Source organism: Lichenostomus cassidix, chromosome 5 (genome assembly GCF_008360975.1).
Source record: "Lichenostomus cassidix isolate B80296 chromosome 5, HeHo_3.0, whole genome shotgun sequence".
Lineage (NCBI taxonomy): Eukaryota > Metazoa > Chordata > Aves > Passeriformes > Meliphagidae > Lichenostomus > Lichenostomus cassidix.
Window position 1 is genome coordinate 1,791,904 of NC_139486.1, and position 17,805 is coordinate 1,809,708.

The window sequence follows — 17,805 nt, forward strand, 5'->3', positions numbered from 1 at the left end:
GTTTCCTGCTCTCTTGTGTGAGGATGTAACCAAATCTCAGCAAGGTGAGGCACAGGGTGGGTACCCAGCTGGGATGTGGTGGATTTGGTGCTGCTGGTTCCCACCACAGCCAGCCTGGAGGCAGAGCCCATGGATGAGCTCTCTGATGTGGAAAGGGCTGGGACAGATTTGGGCTGGCATGGCAGGAGGGATTGACAGGGATAGGAATTCCCTAGAGCACCTGCTGTGCCCCAGAGGCTGGGCAGAGCCTGACTCTGTCAAAGCCAAGCTTCTCCAAAGAGCCCCTGTGTTTAATGGAAGTGGCACCAAAACACACTCTCTCCAGGGAAACAGGACAAAGCCAACTGGGACAAATAGGACAGGTGAGGGAACAGAGAGGCTGACAAGAAGCAGGATCACCACCTTCCTCACATCCCATTTTCCATAAGGGCTCCACACCCTCTCCTAGTTCAGAGCAGGCAGCCACCAGCCTCTCCAGACATGGTGGAGCTGAGCCACAGGAGAATCCCATCCCCCTTTCCAAAAGCCCTTTTTTCTCCCCAAAAAGCAGCTGTTTCACGTGGTGGCTCTGGGGACAGGCAGCCCCTCCCTGCTGCCCTGGTTAGCAGCAGTTTCCTCTCCACAGCTGCAGAGCAGCAGCAGTTGGGTTTTACATCCCCCTCGCCGGGTGCAGCCGGTGACGGGAGGTGACGCAGAGGGTGACAAGGCCCACCCCCTCCCACGAGGTCCCTGTCACCCAGGGACAGCCACAACCGGAGTGCTGCAGGCCCGAAGCTGAGGGCACAGCAGAGCAGCAGCCAGCGGGGAAGAAAAAGCACAACTTCCTCCCTTTTTTCTCCTAACAGGAGCCCTGTGCACAGGAAGTGCTGGTACCACAGGTCCTGAAGATGAAACAGTGTTATTCCATCAGCTCCAAACCCTTGGGAAAGGCTGCTCCCCTCTGCATCACCACCAGCACCAAGCAGAGTGTCAATGTCCCAGTGCGACACAATCCCTCTGTGCTTTGGGACATCATCCCCACCACTGCTGGGATTTGGAGATATTTTCCCGACTTTTCTGGAATAAGAGTTTCCACCTGGGAAGCCACATTGGTGTAAACATTCCAGCAAATCCCTTCCTGCAGGCCACTGGGTAATTAAGGAGCTCTTTTCATAACAAGGTAACAAATAACACGTGCGGTTTGACAAATTAGATTCTCGCATTCGCTAATCATCGCCGCCACGCTCGGCAAGCCAGGACAGTGTTTTAGGATGTGGGAAGTTTGCAAGGAATTCTCTTACTGGAGATAAAGGGAGCCTGAACGCAGGGCAAGTGCAGAAAACTCCTGGGAGCCTGCAAACAAAGCTCTTCCCATCCCACCAGTTTTTTGGAGAAAACCTGACCCCAGTAACTCATGCCTCTGTCACAGACCCAACTTCCACAGCTGCTTCCACCACAGAGAAGTGAGAATTCCTTCCAAATTACACCTCCGAGCCACCACTGCGCTCCAAGAGGCAGGAACATTGGCACCCACAAGGAACCTGCTCACCAGAATAACCTGAAGGTGTCAAACTTGAATGCTGCAGATCTTTACACAAAACAGTGCAGGTGAAAACAAAAGGCAGAATGATTTTGCACAGGCACATTTTATCTGTGCAGGAACCACCACCACGACAGCCCCAGCTCCTGGAATTGAGTCTCTGAGGAGCTCTGGGAAAGACACAGGAACCACAGGATCAAAGAACAACCCACCACCCGAGCTGCATCTCCGGTGCCAAAGTTTTATTGACCGGCCGGTCGAGCCGCTCCCAGAGTTTTCCCCTCGCAATTTCGGCGCGGTGCCCTCGGATGGGCTCGGTGAGCGCTCGGCAGCGCCGCTCTTAGCAGAGCTGCCCGGCAGAGGCACCGGCACGCCCCCCGCGCCGCTCCGGGGGAAGCTCCGGCTCCATTCCCCGCCTCCCAGAGCTCGCAGACGCGGCCAGCCCACAGCTGTCCTGCCGGAAGGCGCTGTCAGACCTCGGCTGCCGAGCCCCGTGCCAAGTCCGCCAGCGAGAAGCCGTTTGGTGCAGATGAGTCACAACCACACTGCAGACAGTCCCTCCGTGGTGTTATCCTATCCCCTCTCCCTCTTCTCCAGAGCTCTGCCAGGGGACAGATCCTGTGGTCATAGACCTCACGACGGGAAATTCTGTCAAGAGATTTTCACAAAGATGACAGATTTTTGGTTTGTTCAAGAGCTGAGCCTGCATGTTGTGTCAGCACAGTATGAAAAATATTTTCTTCACGCTTCATCAATTAACCCAAAAATGATCAAAGCAATCCTGGCAGGTGCTGAGCATCAGATCTAGAGCCTGGTTTTGGGGAGAGGGTGGCACAGCAGAGCCCACGGTGTCAAAACCAGCACTGGGCATTTTATTCTTATTCCTTTGGTGCCTCTAAACTCCAGTTTGGAGATCCCACCCCACCAGAGCATGGAAGCAGAAGAAGTGCAAAGCTCAAAGGTGGTGCTGAAGAGGGAGGTTGGCACCTGGAGCACCAGGTTTGGGAACAAAGCAGCTCCTTTGTACAGCAGGGATCCAGGCTGTGGTTCCATAGGGTCCCTAATGGCATTTCACAGTCGGTCTGGAGCTCCACCTCTGGAATGCTCTCACTGTGCCAAGGAAACAGCAGCTCTGGGAATTCCTGGCAGCAGTTGCTGCGCTGGTGCCACAAACCACTCCAGTGGAAAGTGTCCCTGCCCATGGCAGGAGGTGGAATGAGATGAGCTTTAAGGTCCCTTCCCAATAACCCAAACCATGCTGGGGCTCTGTGGACCTACCGTCTGCTTCCTGTGGATGTTCACGATGTGAATGTCTTCACTCCTATACTCCTCGTCGTGCCTATCCAGGGGAATTTTTTCCAGCTCGAAGTCCATCTGAAGCAGCTGATTACCAGAGAACCCACAGAACAATTCCACAAAGGCCTCTAACACAATTCCAGACATTTCCCCCCCATGCAGCACTTCACCCTCGTCTTAACTATTCCAGCATCAACTGAAAGTTACAGACACCTGCAACACTCCAGAAAAATCTATGTAAGCTTGTGATAAAACACTCCTGTAAGAGTTTAAAAGATGTGTGGATGTGGCACTTGGGCACATGGGTTAGTGGTGGCCTTGGCAGTGCTGGGGGAACGGTTGCGTTTGATGATCTCAGAGAACTTTTCCAACCTAAATGATCCTGTGAATCCATGATTTTGCTTCAATCCCTAAAGTTTTAAGCCAAACTTTAGACAGGCATATGCCTGTCTGCAAACCTCCTCAACTGAAAGGGAGAGAAAAAAAAACAGGCTAAAACACCCCAGCATCAGCTCTGGGACATGCTCAGATTGCATAGGCTGAACCTAGCAAGCCCAAGAAGGGAGTGAATCACAAAAAAGCAGAAATCAGCCAGAAACACCAACACCTGTTGTGTTTATTGCAGGAGCAGCACCTCAGCAGAGCTGAGCTCAGCCCTCCTCACAGCCAGGGCCCCACAAGGGTGTGAGGCACTAATTACCAAACAGGTGCTTTGATTAACAATCTCCTGGAATTCTCACCCTTTCCCTTTTTTTTGCAGTGTTATAGTTATTACATATAACCCAGCTGCTTTTCAATAGCCACCACAGGTGCAGAGTTAAACCTGCAGAACCATCATCCCCACACAGGTGTTCCCCGTGTTCCTTTCCTTCACCTGCACACAAGATACACCTGGAATATTCAGTTAAAACACTTGTTAATGCTCTCTCAATAGAGGGGGGGAATTTTTCCAAAAGCAGCTTTATCGCTCAGGAGAGAGTTCTGAGTTGCTGAGCAAAACTTTGTACTTTCCCTCTGCTTTCAATGGAATAGCCTAAAAGAAAATGTGCTTAAAACACACTTACTTCAAAGTATTTTCTCTCAATTTCAGGGTTCTTCCCCATAGTCCTCTGTTCGTAGCAGCACAGAATACATGTGTCAGGGCCAGTCAGGTCCTTCAGGGTCTTCAGCAAAGGCTCCAATGACTGCCCAAAAGAGGTTAAACATTTCTCACTTGCATTTCGAGTTCATTTCACTTGTTATGATACCCTCTAGCTACAGTTTTCACCCAGGAGAGAACTTCCCAGTTTTGCTTTCCAGGGAGTTATTTTTAGTACTTTAACTGGGACAAGAAGAACATGGGGGGAAAGCTGGGAAGCAGAGGAGAAAGGGGGACTCACAGGAGAAGAGTTTCACAGACTGGCCAAGAAAACTGAACTGGAATTAAAGCCAAAACCATCCCACACTGCTGAGTGGGCACTTCCTTGAGGCACACAACAATGAGTATTCCTTGGTGTCTCTCAAAAGTGAGAGTTTTCTCAATTATTCCTGGAGTATGGCTCAGCTCCAGACCACAATGTAGGGAAATGGGACCAACAGGCAGGGAGTTGATGCCAGGGGGTGGGAAAGCCACTGGAAGGGCACTGGGACATGGGGCTTTTCAGGTCATTTCCCTTTTCCTGCAGCTTCCCTTAGCATTCCATGCACTTCGTACAGAGCTCCAGCTGAGGACACAAGGCAGACTACAACAGCCACCTAGCTGGAGCAGGATTTCTCTTCTTGTCTTCCTAAGAAAAGTGTGAAGAGAACCCAAACAGAGCAGACATGGCACTTTTAAATTTCATTTACCAATGGTTTTAACAGTTTACAATGTTTTGCTTCACACTTCATTCCCAATGTAAAAAAAAAAAAAAAAACTGGGAGAAGGGAGGCACAAACATTCAGTCTGAGATTTTTAACATAAAAATAGTCTCTGGCTTTATCTCAAATAGCCTTATATCTATTAAAAATGCCTTTCTCAGTCTTGTTCCATGCATTCCTCTACACCACAGGGATCAGGAGATGAGCACAATATTTATGTGAACACTTCTCACACTAAACACACAGATCCCACCCCTTTCCCAAGGAATATTTCTGTAGGGGTTTTGCAAAGTTCTCATTTACCTCCTCATAGTAAATGCAATCAGCCATGAGGATATAATCAGGGGGAGGCTGAAATTCTGTTACATCTTCACCCCTAAAAAGAACAAACAACGAAAAAACAACAAAAAGTGAAAACAAGCTTTAGTAATAACACATACAAAAGGGCTGAGCATGAAATTAATTACTGTGTTGTCATATTGAGGTTCTCTGTCATAGCAGTGTTTTAGAATTATTTAGCAATATAACAAAGCCAGCATAGAATTATAGAATCCCAGAACAGTTTGGGTTGGAAGAGACCTTAAATCCCATCCAGTGCCACCCCTGCCATGGGCAGGGACACCTTTCATTATCCTAGGTCACTCCAAGCCCTGTCCAGCCTGGCCTTGGACACTTCCAGGGATCCAGGGGCAGCCACAGCTTCTCTGGGAAACCTGTGCCAGAGCCTCACCATCCTCACAGCCAAGAATTCCTTCCCAATATCCCACCTAAACCTACTCCTTTTCAATCTGAACCAGAATCCCCGTTAAAGCTGAACAGAGACATTAGATAAAGGCTCATACAAACCATTTCAGTACCTTGGCTCGGACGGACCCTGTGACCAGGTGCTTGTTGTTCTCAATATTAACCATCAGCAGCTCCTGCAGCTCCTCCAGGTCTGTGACCGTCACGTTTGCCCTGAAATACATACATGGAGTTAGGGAATAACGCAACGGCTGGGCACACTCCGCAGAGCGTAGCAAACAGGGTTTAGAGGAATCGGAAGGCTCTGAGGGAGGCGATAGCTCCGGGCAGGGGGTGCCGCTCACCCCAGCGTGGCTGCCATGATGCCAACGGCGCCGGTGCCCGCGCCCAGCTCCAGGACGTGGCGGCGGGCCAGGGGACAGGCACCAGTCTCCAGGAACTTGGCGAGCACCAGCGCGGCGTCCCACACCACGGAGCCCACGCCGCCAGCCACCCTCTGCTCCAGGCGCAGCGCCGGCCCGGCGCGGCGCTCCAGCTCCCTCACGAAGCCCGCCATGGCCGCGGCTCTGAGGCGGCGCGGCTCCTCCTCATCCCCGTGCTGCCCGCCCCGCGCCGCGCGGCGGGAAATGGCGGGCTGCCGTGAGGGGACAGAGCTGCCCGCCCGCCCTCGGCAACGGGGAGGCTGAGCTCCTGGGGAATGGAGGCTTTTCCAGCCGGAATTATCCCAGCATTCTGCCAGCCGTGTCCTCCAGGACCTCACTCCCTGTTGTTGCTCCCTCATCCCTCCTGAGCAGCTCCAGCCCGAGCCCTCCTGAACGGTTTGGTATGATCCGCCCTCATGCAACTTACAAAAGGTCTTAAAGCTACAAAAAGGTGTTACTAAACTTACAAAAAAGTTTTAATCAACCTAAGAAAAATGTCTTAATAAACCTACTAAAAAGGTCTCAATACACCTGCAAAAGTCTTAGTAAGTCTACAAAGAAGGTCTTAATTAATGTACAAAAGGGCTTTAAGAGACTTCAAAAAGGTCTTAATAAATGTACAAAAATGTCTTAATAAACCTGTGAAAAGGTCTTGATAATCCCATGAAAATGGTCTTCATAAATCTATGAAAAAGGTTTTAATAAGCCTACAGAAAAGGTCTTAACCCACAAAAAGGTCTTAAATCTACAAAGTTTTAATACAAAAAAGGTTTTAATCAACTGAACATGAGTAGTTGATTCTGTGTCAACATTTCGAAGTGCAAAGGCTTTAGATATTTCCCCCCAGATGTGTGGAATAAAGTTTATTATTATTTATTCCTTTATTTTTTAATTTCTTTTAGACCTGGGAGGCCTGGTGGTGCAGAGCAGATTCCTCATGAGGGGAGGTTCATCTCATCTCCCTTGGGAAGAAGTTTTCTGACAGAATTGCTTTTTCCCACACAGGCCAACTTCAAACCCAAACTTCGTATTTTTCCCCTCCAGCAGATTTTTTGTTGTTCCTTTTACCTATCCCTTTAATTATGAAGTAACTGAAATGTTAATTTATTGCTCTCTTGGCATTCCCTGAACCACACTGGTGGGAATCTGACTGCCTTTGACCAATTTCCATGGCCAAGTTATATTTTACTATGGAATACTCAGAATGGTTCTGGCATAAGCACTTGTACAGGAAAGCATAAAGCTGACATCTGTATATTCTAAGATGTGGGAGAGAATTTTTTCCCCTTCAACAACACATGAAAGTCTGAAAAAATATTATTCCTTGTTTAGCAATAGCTGCCGGTGGGGACTTCAAAAGTTAATGCAAGGAATCCGCTAAAGAATTCCACTTTTTCAAGACATTGTCCATTTCCTACCTGCACTCCCAGTTCATCTATCACAAATTTGGGAATTTTTAGTAAAATGAAGCAGCTGTCCTACAAAAAAGGACAGCTTGTTCTGCCCCTTGCAAGAATAGATTCAATCCTTCTCTTCTTCCTCAGGGAAGGAACATAGAGGGGATAGGCTGCAGGAAAAGACTGTCCAAGAAACATGGAAAAATACATCTTCCCAGGAGAAAACTGTGGGATTCTTGGGGTGATCCTGTGCAGGGCCAGGAGTTGGATTCGATGGTCCTGGTGGATCCCTTCCAACTCAGGGTATTTCTAATTAACATCTCTCCTCAGTTGTATCTCCTCTCCTTTTCCAAAAAGGAGAATTTTGCAAAGGGAATGCTCAAGACAATGGGAGCAATTTAGAAAGGCTGATGAGAAGCTGCAGTGTGATTTGGAAGTCTGGGATAGACCCAACTCTCAAAGGCAGAAGGAGAGCCAAAGCAAGACCAGCAGCATGGAAAATTGGGGCATTTTGTATTGTCAAAAATGCAATTCCCGACCTTGTCCTTGCAAGGAACACGCACTGCTCAAGCTCTTAAAAATTAAGACTGGGGTGATTTATTAATCTTGTTAAGAACTCTGATACAAAGCACAGTAAAAGGCCACAAACCAGTAAATAAAATGTGGCTTCTGAAGGCCACTTTATAAATGCTGCTACAGAACTACCAGTAAAACAGACTCACTCTCACACCGGTTCGAACACGGGGTTCGACTGGCAAAGAAAAGTTCCATTCACTTATCAGTTTAAAAAGTTTAATAAAGCTTTAAGTGTTTGCTGGTTTAAATGCTACCAATTTCCAAAGTGGATTCACGAGTAAGTGTAGGTCTAAAGGAAGTTATTAGGTCTGGAAGGCAAGACTGTTCCCGAGCCAGAGGAAACACTGCTGGCTGGATCCAATCCCAGGAGTAGCAGACTGTGTTATAGGCCTCGAAGTCAACTTCAATTTATACACGTGATTAGCATATCTGTAAATATACAATATAAACAATTGTACAGGCGCATAGCTTTGTTCTCCACAACAGTAGACAAACTCTTTAGCTTAAGACACCTTCGCCTACCAAAACAAAAAAGGCACATCTGAACAGGATGCACGTGAAGTACTCGGGAGCCTCCCCGACAGCTGAGAGGGTACTCCTCCTTCATCCTTTCTCCAAAGAACCAAGACCAACTGAATATTTTGGTATTTAGGTTTCAACCTATTTTTTTCTTTGTCTTCAGCAGCAAGTCAATGGCAATTAAGACATGGCATGATAATATTCCAGAAGAGGAGCTGTCACTCAGGAACCTCCAGCCTGACACCAAGGCAAGTGGCCAGAGGTTTCAAAGCTGTGACACTCTATATCCTCGTGTTATGTAATCATCCCATTGCTGGGTTTCCTTAATTTAAAAAAAGGCCACTAGTGCTCAAATTTGAAAAAAATTCCACAGACGCACCTTTTTTTTGGCTCAGTGCAATTAAATGATGTCAGTTTAAATTCACTTAGTGTAGTTTACAGTGCAAAAGGTCTATTTTGTGTCCTGGCAGAAATGTCGGCACTGAGGATGTGAATCAAGGCAATGCTGCTGCTCACCTGAGGGTAATGCTGTCCAACCACGCAGGTTGGAGTGTGTGTAGTCTGAATTTTTTCCAATTTAAACCTTTTTTTTTTTGTTCAGCAGCACTTTAAGAGCATAATTTGTGAAAATACTAAAATACACTGCCTTTTTTTTTCTGAATAAATAAAAAAAAAAGAAGAGGAACTTTACAAATACTATTCCAGTGTCAATGACTACTATGGCTAAGGTCATTGAGGAGTTTCTGCATTTTCTAGCAAAGACAGTCTGTGCAAAGGAGGGTGGGAGAGCTCCCTTTTGTAAGTCTTTGGTGGCAGTTTGGGTAGCTGAGGGCTGGAGTTGTGCCGGGGTGGCACGGGGGGCACGGGCGGCTGCGCCAGGTTGTTGTGGCTGGCGCTGAGGACGCAGCAGCGGCGCAGGACGCGGGGAGAGGGGGTGCTGGGAGGGGTGGCCGGAGAGCTGGGGCCGGAGCTGACCTCCCGCAGCCACTCGGGGTCCCGGGGGAAGCGTCCCAGCGGCGGCGGCTGCAGGCTCAGCGGGCAGTTGATGAAGTGCTCGGGCGGCCGCAGCGGCACCGGGGGTGGGGCGTCGGGGAGAGGGTCCCGGGGGGGTGGAGGAGGAGGGCTGTGCAGGGGCTGATCCAGGGGGGTGGTGTGGGCAGGAACACGAGGCTGGATCTTTGGAGGTGGAGGCTGCCGAGGTGGAATCGCTGGAGGATCGTCATCCGGCTTGGAATTTCCCTGCGGCGGCACGGAGAAAAAGGAGGTGTGAGAAATGGAGAGTATGGAATCCCTGAAGGGTGTGGGATGGAAGGGACCTTAAAGCTCAGCCCACTTTCCACCCCGTGCCATGGCAGGGACACCTTCCACTATCCCAGGCTGCTCCAAGCCCTGTCCAACCTGGCCTTGGACACTTCCAGGGATCCAGGGGCAGCCACAGCTTCTCTGGGCACTCTGTGCCAGAGCCTCCCCTCCCTCACAGCCAGGAATTCCTTCCCAATATCCCACCTAAACCTACTCTCCTTCAGTTTAAAGCCATCTCCCCTGTCTAGATGTTTGCATAAAAAGCAAAACTTCCAAACTGATGCAGAATTCTTCTGCCCTCTTGCTACTGGTGCTGTCAGAAACAGGACAGCTGTACCATTGATGTTCCTGAAATTCCTAGCAGAGCTTGAGAATCCAAAACTTTAAAAAGTGCAACTGGAGCTCTGCATCTCAAAGCCTTTTAGACTGACAGAGCCCTGTTTGTAATGATGGTCTGAATCTGACAATCTTAAAGTCTTTTCTAAGCTAAATGATTCTAGACTCTAAATAATTCCCTGATTTATCCTCAAAGTTATTCAATCCAGGACGGCGATACCTTAGCACTGGAAGCATCCTGATCCATCTTTTTTCTTGGAGGAAGTGGAGGAGGGTTCTGAGGCTCATCACTCAGTTTAGGAAAGCTCCCCCAGGAGCTGAAGAAAGTCTCTGGAGAGGGAAAAGAGGATCTTTTACTCCTTGTGCAATATCTGAGGAGCATAATCCAGAATATCAAGACAAACCCAAAGCAACTCAAACAAGATCTTTGTGTTCCACAGCAACATGAACCAGTAACTTCAGCAGTATGAAATTCTTTAATTCATTGCTTTAATCAGCTCTAGGCCTCACAAAGTGTTCTCCTATGTCCAGTATCAGAGATAGGCATCAACAGTCAGCAGGCAATGCTGAAGGACAGGAAAATAAATCAGGGGAACTCTGAGTGAGTTTTCAAAGAGAGGAAAAATATCCTCAAATTAAGAAACAACACAACCCCCAACTTGTATTGGTGATTTCTGTCACACCTTTGCTTTTCCTCTCAGGAGTGCACTGAGCTCTGTGTCTACATCAGGCCTGTGCTCTCCTTGAAATGAAGTTAATTAAGCTTGAAATGAAATTAATAATATTGAAAAAAAAAGTGGGGTAAGTAAAAAGAACAGCTGAAAACACAGGTGAATGCACGATATCCCTCACAGGTGTGGTACAAGAAGTGTCTCTTCCTTCCCAGCAACAGAGCAGTTATTTTCACTAAGTGGAATTAGGAAATTATCAAGTTGCTTCATTTGTAGCTTTAGTCAAACAAAACAATCATCAAGGACATTTGAAATAGAAGGAAAATCATGTGAGAGCCTGAAGATAAAAACCCAACCCAAACCAAAACTAAACCAGCAGTTTAAATTTTAGACTTTACAGTCTTTACTGGACATCTGATCTAAAAAGAACCTTTCTGAATGTAGCCCACATTCTCATCCCAGATTTCAGATTTTAATTCCCACTGAGCTCTCCTGAATCCAGGGATGACAGAGTTAAATATTTAACAGAGTTCCAACACTCACTCGACTGAGGCAAGTTCACGGGAGCGAAGATGGTGTTGTTACCTGGGAAATAAAAAAATCCATTAAACAATTTCCAGACAGAACCACTGCACTGCAGCACATGACAAATGCTTGAATAACCTTAGAGATCAGAAAAATCCCCAAGTTTATCTCCTGCCAACATGAATTAAAATTTCCTGTGTAACACATTCCTGAACTGGAGAATTTAAGTCATGCTGGGAATTAACGTAATAACTTTAAATTTTCCAACTATTTTTTTTTTAAACAGATAGAATACACCCCAATCTATTTGGGAAGCCTGAGGGACAGCAACAATGACTATGAAATGTATTTACCATAAGAACTGTTGAGATCAATGTCTAAGAACACGCTGAACTCCGAGGATGCCGACACCGGTGGTGTTGATGGGGTGTTGGGGGAGGTTGGAGCTGAAACTGTTGTTTCGTGCTCTGACTCGGTGATCCTGCTGAAACTGATCTTGCTGGGCTCCTTCTCCAGTGGCAGTGGGTGGCTCCTCAGGGTGCCAGAGGTGGAGCCATGCCTGCCCGTGTTGGGCCTGATCCCGGGGGATTTCAGGGGATACGTTGTTTTCCTGGGCTGGAGACAGGGAAGCTGTTAGCACTGCTGCCATTCCATACTGCAGCATTCCCAAACACTGCAACATTCCCAACCACTGCTGCCATTCCACACTGCAGCATTCCCAACCACTGCAACATTCCCAACCACTGCTGCCATTCCACATTGCAGCATTCCCAACCACTGCTGCCATTCCACACTGCAACATTCCCAAAGCTCTGGAGACACTTTTAAAAATATTTATCCAAAACCCCCTAAAGAGCAGTACAGGGGTACAACTGATGTGAGGTGCAGTGTTATTTACGCAGCAGGAATTTGCTGCAAAGCTATGGATGCAGCTTAATAAATCTTTTTTCCCCACAGCCGTGAAGAATGAAGAGTCCAGTTTGTGTTGCCAACCAGGACAAAACACTGGGAAGAACAAGTCACAGCCTTGGGGAAGGGAAAGTGACTCCAAGTGCTCCCCAGAGCAGCAGAGGAACCTCAGCCCAGCACCCCTGACATGCTCTGTGTGTGACCACAGATTGTCACCAGGCCCCTCCACACATCCAGGATCAAGGACACACTTGGACACACACTGTCCCTGTCCTCCAGGTTATCCAGGACAAAATTCCTACAGCCAGGTCATTGTGTGGACAAACCCAGCCTTGCTAGGCTTGGTGTAACAGCACAGATCAAAGCTGAGCCTTGCAGGGTGCATTACATCCCCGTCCTGCAGTGGTGTCCAGCACATTACAGCACCCAGGACTGGATTTTCCTGAAATTCCAGTAAGATTCTCTCTTTGGAAATCATGAGCTGTAAAGAATTCCTGCCCAGCTGACAGGCTGGCAGCATGGACTCCTATTTTTAGGAAAGATTTTAATAAAATTACTGCAAGAAGCATTTTTGCAACAGCAATTTCTGGTGTTTTCTTGCCACACTTGTAACATCCTCTTACTCATTCCTCTGACAAGAGATTTCAAAAATGATTTATAGCTCTCCCAAAAAATCAGACATGTCTCCAGTTCCTCAGGCAATTACAACATAAAAAACCCAAGTACTCTAAACCATGATTTTCCTACTTAAAAAAGAACTCTGGGCTCCAAGATCTGTTTTGTTTTAAATCAAAAATTGAACTGTGTTTTCTTCAGCAAGAAAGTTGCACCTCCTAAAGTCTTCAATTTTTGCAATAATATAAAGTATTTAGGCAAAAGAAAAACAGAAATGAACTTCTACTGCTGCCAAAAACACTTTTATGTATAAAAGTCATATTTAAATTAGTATTAATGTAAGACTTCTTGATATTGTGAAATACGAAATATTATTCCGTATTCCATCATATGGCTATATGGTAAGAAATACGAATTGAACAGTAATATTTCAGGGTCTGGAGGAAAAAAGTGAGTTTTAAAATAAGCCAGAGGTAATATCTGGTAGTAGTGACAAACATCAGGAGTAAAAGTATTTTTAAGGCAGGTTTAGGTGGAAAATCATCTTATGATAAGGAATTCTGAAGAAAATATATATGGTTTATTGAGTTAAACATATGCTATATTCATAGTGCATTTTAGCTATTTAATTTAAATAAATAACTCAGGAGTTGGACTCAATGATCCCTGTGGGTCTCTTCCAACTCAGGGTATTCCCTGATTCCAGGAATTTTCAGGGAAAAAAACTTACAAATCGAGGTGGTTGCTTGCAGTTCCGAGGTTCAATCTCTAAGGATTTGTTGAACAGATAATCTGTAAACTCTTTTTCCGGTATCTTCCCCATAGGATTGAGATTTTCAAAGAATTTCTGAATGAAACAAGCATCAATAATATTTAAAAAATAAGCACACAGAGGAATTTTTAACGCACTTGTAATTCACTAACTTAAAATCTAGTTTTTCACCACTTTTGGCTACTCCTTTGTGTGGTTCTTTGTTGTTTACCAGCCACTGCTCCCCCCTCTTCTGATAATCGCTATTCATGCAAAATTAGGTTAAGTGCTAGAAGATTATTTGGCATTTTTTCCCCTCTCTAGTCCCCAAAGAGGTATTTAATGGCTGCTCACCCGGATTTCTGGCTCAATCCGTAAACAGTAAGGCTGGTTTTGATACTGCTGAATTTCTCCTGTAATTTCAGCCACTTTTCTCCTCTTACTGAAGTTGATTAATTCTTTCCCTTGTCTTTTAAGGAAGTCAGGATTCCCTTCTTCTGTCTTCAAGATATTTGTTAGGTATATTCCTGATAAAAAAAAAGCAGTTTTTAACTGCACATCTGCAGCAAACACAACTTCAGACTGACACCACACCAAAAATTAAATGTGACTTACCAAAGAAAGGCACACAGGGTGGGTTGATTGACTTGAGCTTAGCTAAATACTTCTTAAAATGATCTTGGCTTAATTCTACAGCTTCATCCAAAACTCTTTTTTTCCTTTCCTGGAGTGCCTGAGTTGTCAAAATAGAAATAAATAGGGATGGAAATCTTCTCAACAGCACGATTAGCAAATCCAAGGCAATTCTCTGGCTGTCTGAGCAAAATTTGGGAATTGAAATGCAGATTTCAAAGAACCTTTTGTGTCAATGGTTTGCTCTGGACTAGAGCACTCTGAGCCCAACAATTCAGACATGTGGATCCTGAGATTACTGAAAACAGATTATTATTTTAAATTTCCAAACATAACCCTGGTCTTTAGTAAAAATTAAACATTTGATTTTAACTTGAAGGCTTCATGATGCTTTTAAAAGACACACAAAACTCAAACCATTTCATTCATATTCTTTTTCTGTTTTCCTCAAGGGAGGCTTTGCTGCCAACAATGAATTTAATTCCAGAACTATGTGTGACACAGGTCTGGATTCTGATTTAATCTCCTTTTCCCTGCCCCAAACTCACCTCAAATGTGTGATCCAGCCTGTACACTGAGACAGAGTTCACAGCACTGACAATCTCCAAAACACCATTGAAATTATTGAGATCTTGGAAAACCTGCAGGATTTCTATGATCCTGCTCAGCACAGCCACTCGCTCCTCAAAGTTCTCTGTTTCCACGATGCACCTGATCAAAAGATGCCATTTGAGAAGCACTGAGAAATAAAACCTGACATTTTGTGAGGCACTAAATCCAAATTTTCCAAGAAAACCTATCCAGCGTGCAGACTTAGGTTCTCTTCTCAGAACCTCAAGTACAAATTTCTGTAACCACATCTTACATATGTTCAAGTTGGAAAGTAAAGGGAGGATTTGGCAGAGCCTCTAAAATAAACCAGCAAACCCCAAGCATGATCCAGGGTAAAAGTGGCTAATGCCACTACACTGCACTTACTTTTCAAACCAAAGAGTGAGGTTTGTGGTGTGACGAATCATTTTCAAGAGATTTGGGGAGTTAATTTCCTTATCTTCCTTAGTCCATACACTGCCAACGAGTTCAGAAGGCTGCACAGCCCTGGGAATGACAAAACATGAGGCAAAAGGCTCAATACAAATAAAAACTGTAATTTCTGTGTTTGCATTAAAAGATTATTTCTTCCCTTAATCACAACCTGGTATTTCACAAATCCAATCCTACCTAATCTACCACAAAACACGACTTGAAATAACTTTTTGATGAGTGCTTGAGTACAGAGGGAAATACAACTTTATCTCAATTGAAATTGGGTGGTTTTGAAGAAGCATTTTCAGATAAGAAAATTACAAAGGAGTGAGTTTAATTTTCTGAAAGGGCAAGAAAGCAACTTAAAAAGAGTTATAAAGTGAAAATAGAAAGGTGAAGCACTTGCAGCAACCAGTTGGTTTCAACACAAATCCTCCCGTAACTCAAGCAGGAACAGAACTTTATAATTTGAATTTTTTAAGACTCCTGAATTATCCTCCCTGCATTTATGTTGTCACAAGTCTGATATGGAGATAAAACTTCATTTTCCCTCTGCATATATTAACATCAAGCAGGTGGCAAGGAAACCTCTTCCCACAAACCCCGGGAGTCGCGGGGTCGTATTTTTGAGCGACTGTGTGAACATTTGAATTGCTTGTGTGAACAAAGAGCATTTTCTTGGTGAGATAATGAAAAATTAAGGTGTGAGAGGTGAGCCCTGCCTGTACAGGTCGGACTCGAGCAGGGTGAGCTGCCGGGCGATCTCGATGGGGTGCAGAGTCATCAGGTCCAGCGCCTCGCTGTGCCCCACGCGCCACAGGTGCCACTCCAGGGGCGGCGGGGGACTCTCGAAGGTGATGTTGTGGCTGACCCCGTCTGCCTGGGCTTTCTTCCTCTTGATGATTTTGGCAATGGACTCCACCCACTTCTTCATGGATTTGCCTGTACAAACATAGATATAATTATTATGGAAATAATTATAAAAAAAAAGCCCCGTGTGAGTTTTTTAATCCTGTCGTAAGTTAAGTTTTAAGTTGACAGAGGGAGGGTTAAACTACAAGTCCAGGAGGAGTCCAGCATTGATCTTGTTAAAAGTACTGGTTTTTAATCAATTTGTCTTCTTTCATAAATGCCAATGTTATAGAGCAATTTGTAGGGAAGGATAAATAAATCCTTCGAGTTTGTAAATAAATATGTATTTGGGAACTGGATCTCAGGCTGGAGAGGAACTTTGGACAAGGACTGGAGTTACAGGACACAGGGAATGGCTTCAAACTACCAGAGGACAGGGATAGATGGGATATTGGGAATTAGGAATTCCTGGCTGTGAGGGTGGGGAGGCCCTGGCACAGAGTGCCCAGAGAAGCTGTGGCTGCCCCTGGATCCCTGGAAGTGTCCAAGGCCAGGCTGGAAAGGCTTGGAGCAACCTGGGACAGTGGAAGATGTCCCTGCCCGTGGGAGGAGTGGGAATAAAATGATCTTTAAGCTCCCTTCAATGCAAACCATTCTATAATTCTGTTTTTAAATTGCTTTTGGTAATATAGTGAAACCAACTCCCCCAAAATTTGAATATACACTCAGAATTCTGCATTTCTGCACGTAAATCAATCAGGTTTGTATATCCCTATTTTCTTACAGGTCAAACAGACACATGTGAAACCTGTTATACTTAACCACATCCTCTGACAGTTTTAACTGTTTGTCTCAGAATTATATTGTCCATGTAAGGCCTGGCACTCTGAGAAAGAAAGGCTGGAATTTCCAGGATAAGGATTAAAACTGATATTCCAACACTGCTGCCCTCCACAGAGGCTGCCAAAAAAATCTAGACCATAAAGAAGAGATACCAAATGGGCCAAATATCCTCTTTTAAAATGATAATGATTTTCAGCTGGAACTTTGCTAAAGGGGAAAAAATAAAATGGAAAAAGCTCAGTAAGCAACAGGGAAGGAATTCTCTGTGGAGAAGGGGAAGGTGACAGCCTGAATTAAGGAGTCAGGCAAGGATGACCATACAGTCCAGAAGGAAATATATTTAGATTATTATTATCACAATGCTTGAAGTCAATTTTAGGAGCTGTTCAGGCTCTGGGCCAAAGCTTCCTCATATAAAGGGAAGCCTCATAAACAGCTCAATTAAAGCCATTAAAATTACTCATGTGTGTAAAGATATTCTAAAACCCATCAGGACCAGACTGGGCAGTTGTACCAAAATGTGGAAAGGGAAGAGGATCCCCCTTACTCCACCTCTGACACTGGAAATGAAGGTCTCCAGCCTCTCCAGCAGCTCCAGATCCCTCTCAAAATCATAAAAATGGTGCTCGACCCAGTGCCGGAAAACATTCAGTATTCTGGGGAGAGAGGAAAAACAGTATTAAGTTTCTTTTTAAGGATGTTCATGGCTTATCCCATATAAATGAAGCACAATCCTGCAGAATTCAGTTACAGATGCATGTAGATGGTGAGTCTCAAAATACCCATGGACAAAGGAGAAGAGCAAAGACTGAGCATGGCAGGCGTTTGAAACCTAATTTATAGGTTTTAAAGAATGGTTTTAGCATGTATATAGGTTGGTGCTTTTAAAAAATCCAATATAAAAAATGCCAGTGTTGAGATGGTTTCAGAAGAGGAAGAAACTTAGCAAAATCAGATAAAATGGGTATTTCTGATGTCATTTCCTGTTTTGTTGTGGATTATTTTGCTTGTTTGTTTTTATGAAAGAGCT

At 45.2% G+C, this 17,805-nt stretch overlaps 2 protein-coding genes across 6 annotated transcripts in view; both read right to left on the reverse strand.

Annotated features, from left to right (window-relative positions):
• Nucleotides 1-1,606: 1,606 nt before the first annotated feature.
• On the reverse strand, nt 1,607-6,157 carry VCPKMT (valosin containing protein lysine methyltransferase). 5 transcript variants are annotated; one of them, XM_085060903.1, is made up of 6 exons: nt 5,743-6,149; nt 5,501-5,611; nt 4,958-5,030; nt 3,880-3,999; nt 2,798-2,902; nt 1,607-2,713 (listed from the first exon to the last, which is right to left on the reverse strand). In XM_085060903.1, exons 1-6 carry the CDS (start codon nt 5,952-5,954, stop codon nt 2,627-2,629), a joined length of 708 nt encoding a protein of 235 aa, XP_084917029.1. In that variant the 5' UTR covers nt 5,955-6,149; the 3' UTR covers nt 1,607-2,626. The 5 variants fall into 5 exon arrangements, with proteins under 5 accessions (XP_084917029.1, XP_084917033.1, XP_084917032.1 ...); XM_085060907.1 differs by having other exon boundaries at nt 1,607-2,629; nt 5,743-6,142; XM_085060906.1 differs by having other exon boundaries at nt 1,607-2,167; nt 5,743-6,130.
• A 1,634-nt stretch (nt 6,158-7,791) lies between these two features.
• SOS2 (SOS Ras/Rho guanine nucleotide exchange factor 2) overlaps nt 7,792-17,805 on the reverse strand; it is a 40,588-nt gene continuing 30,574 nt past the window's right edge. Inside the window, exons 13-23 of the mRNA XM_085060909.1 lie at nt 17,328-17,431; nt 15,803-16,022; nt 15,033-15,152; nt 14,603-14,765; nt 14,037-14,154; nt 13,776-13,948; nt 13,401-13,517; nt 11,500-11,761; nt 11,165-11,206; nt 10,171-10,280; nt 7,792-9,551 (exon numbers count right to left, since the gene is read on the reverse strand). Of these exons, the coding sequence (XP_084917035.1) occupies nt 9,042-9,551; nt 10,171-10,280; nt 11,165-11,206; nt 11,500-11,761; nt 13,401-13,517; nt 13,776-13,948; nt 14,037-14,154; nt 14,603-14,765; nt 15,033-15,152; nt 15,803-16,022; nt 17,328-17,431 (1,939 nt within the window). The 3' untranslated portion in view covers nt 7,792-9,041. The remainder of the gene's footprint in view (nt 9,552-10,170; nt 10,281-11,164; nt 11,207-11,499; nt 11,762-13,400; nt 13,518-13,775; nt 13,949-14,036; nt 14,155-14,602; nt 14,766-15,032; nt 15,153-15,802; nt 16,023-17,327; nt 17,432-17,805) is intronic.

Coding starts and splice junctions, on each gene's coding strand:
- VCPKMT (XM_085060903.1), bottom strand. CDS start 5,954: ATGGCGGGCTTCGTGAGGGAGCTGGAGCGCCGCGCCGGGCCGGCGCTG. Junction 5,031..5,500: donor CGAGCCAAGGTACTGAAATG/GTTTGTATGAGC, acceptor TGTTCTTTTTAG/GGGTGAAGATGTAACAGAAT. Junction 2,714..2,797: donor ACATCCACAGGAAGCAGACG/GTAGGTCCACAG, acceptor TGCCATGGGCAG/GGACACTTTCCACTGGAGTG.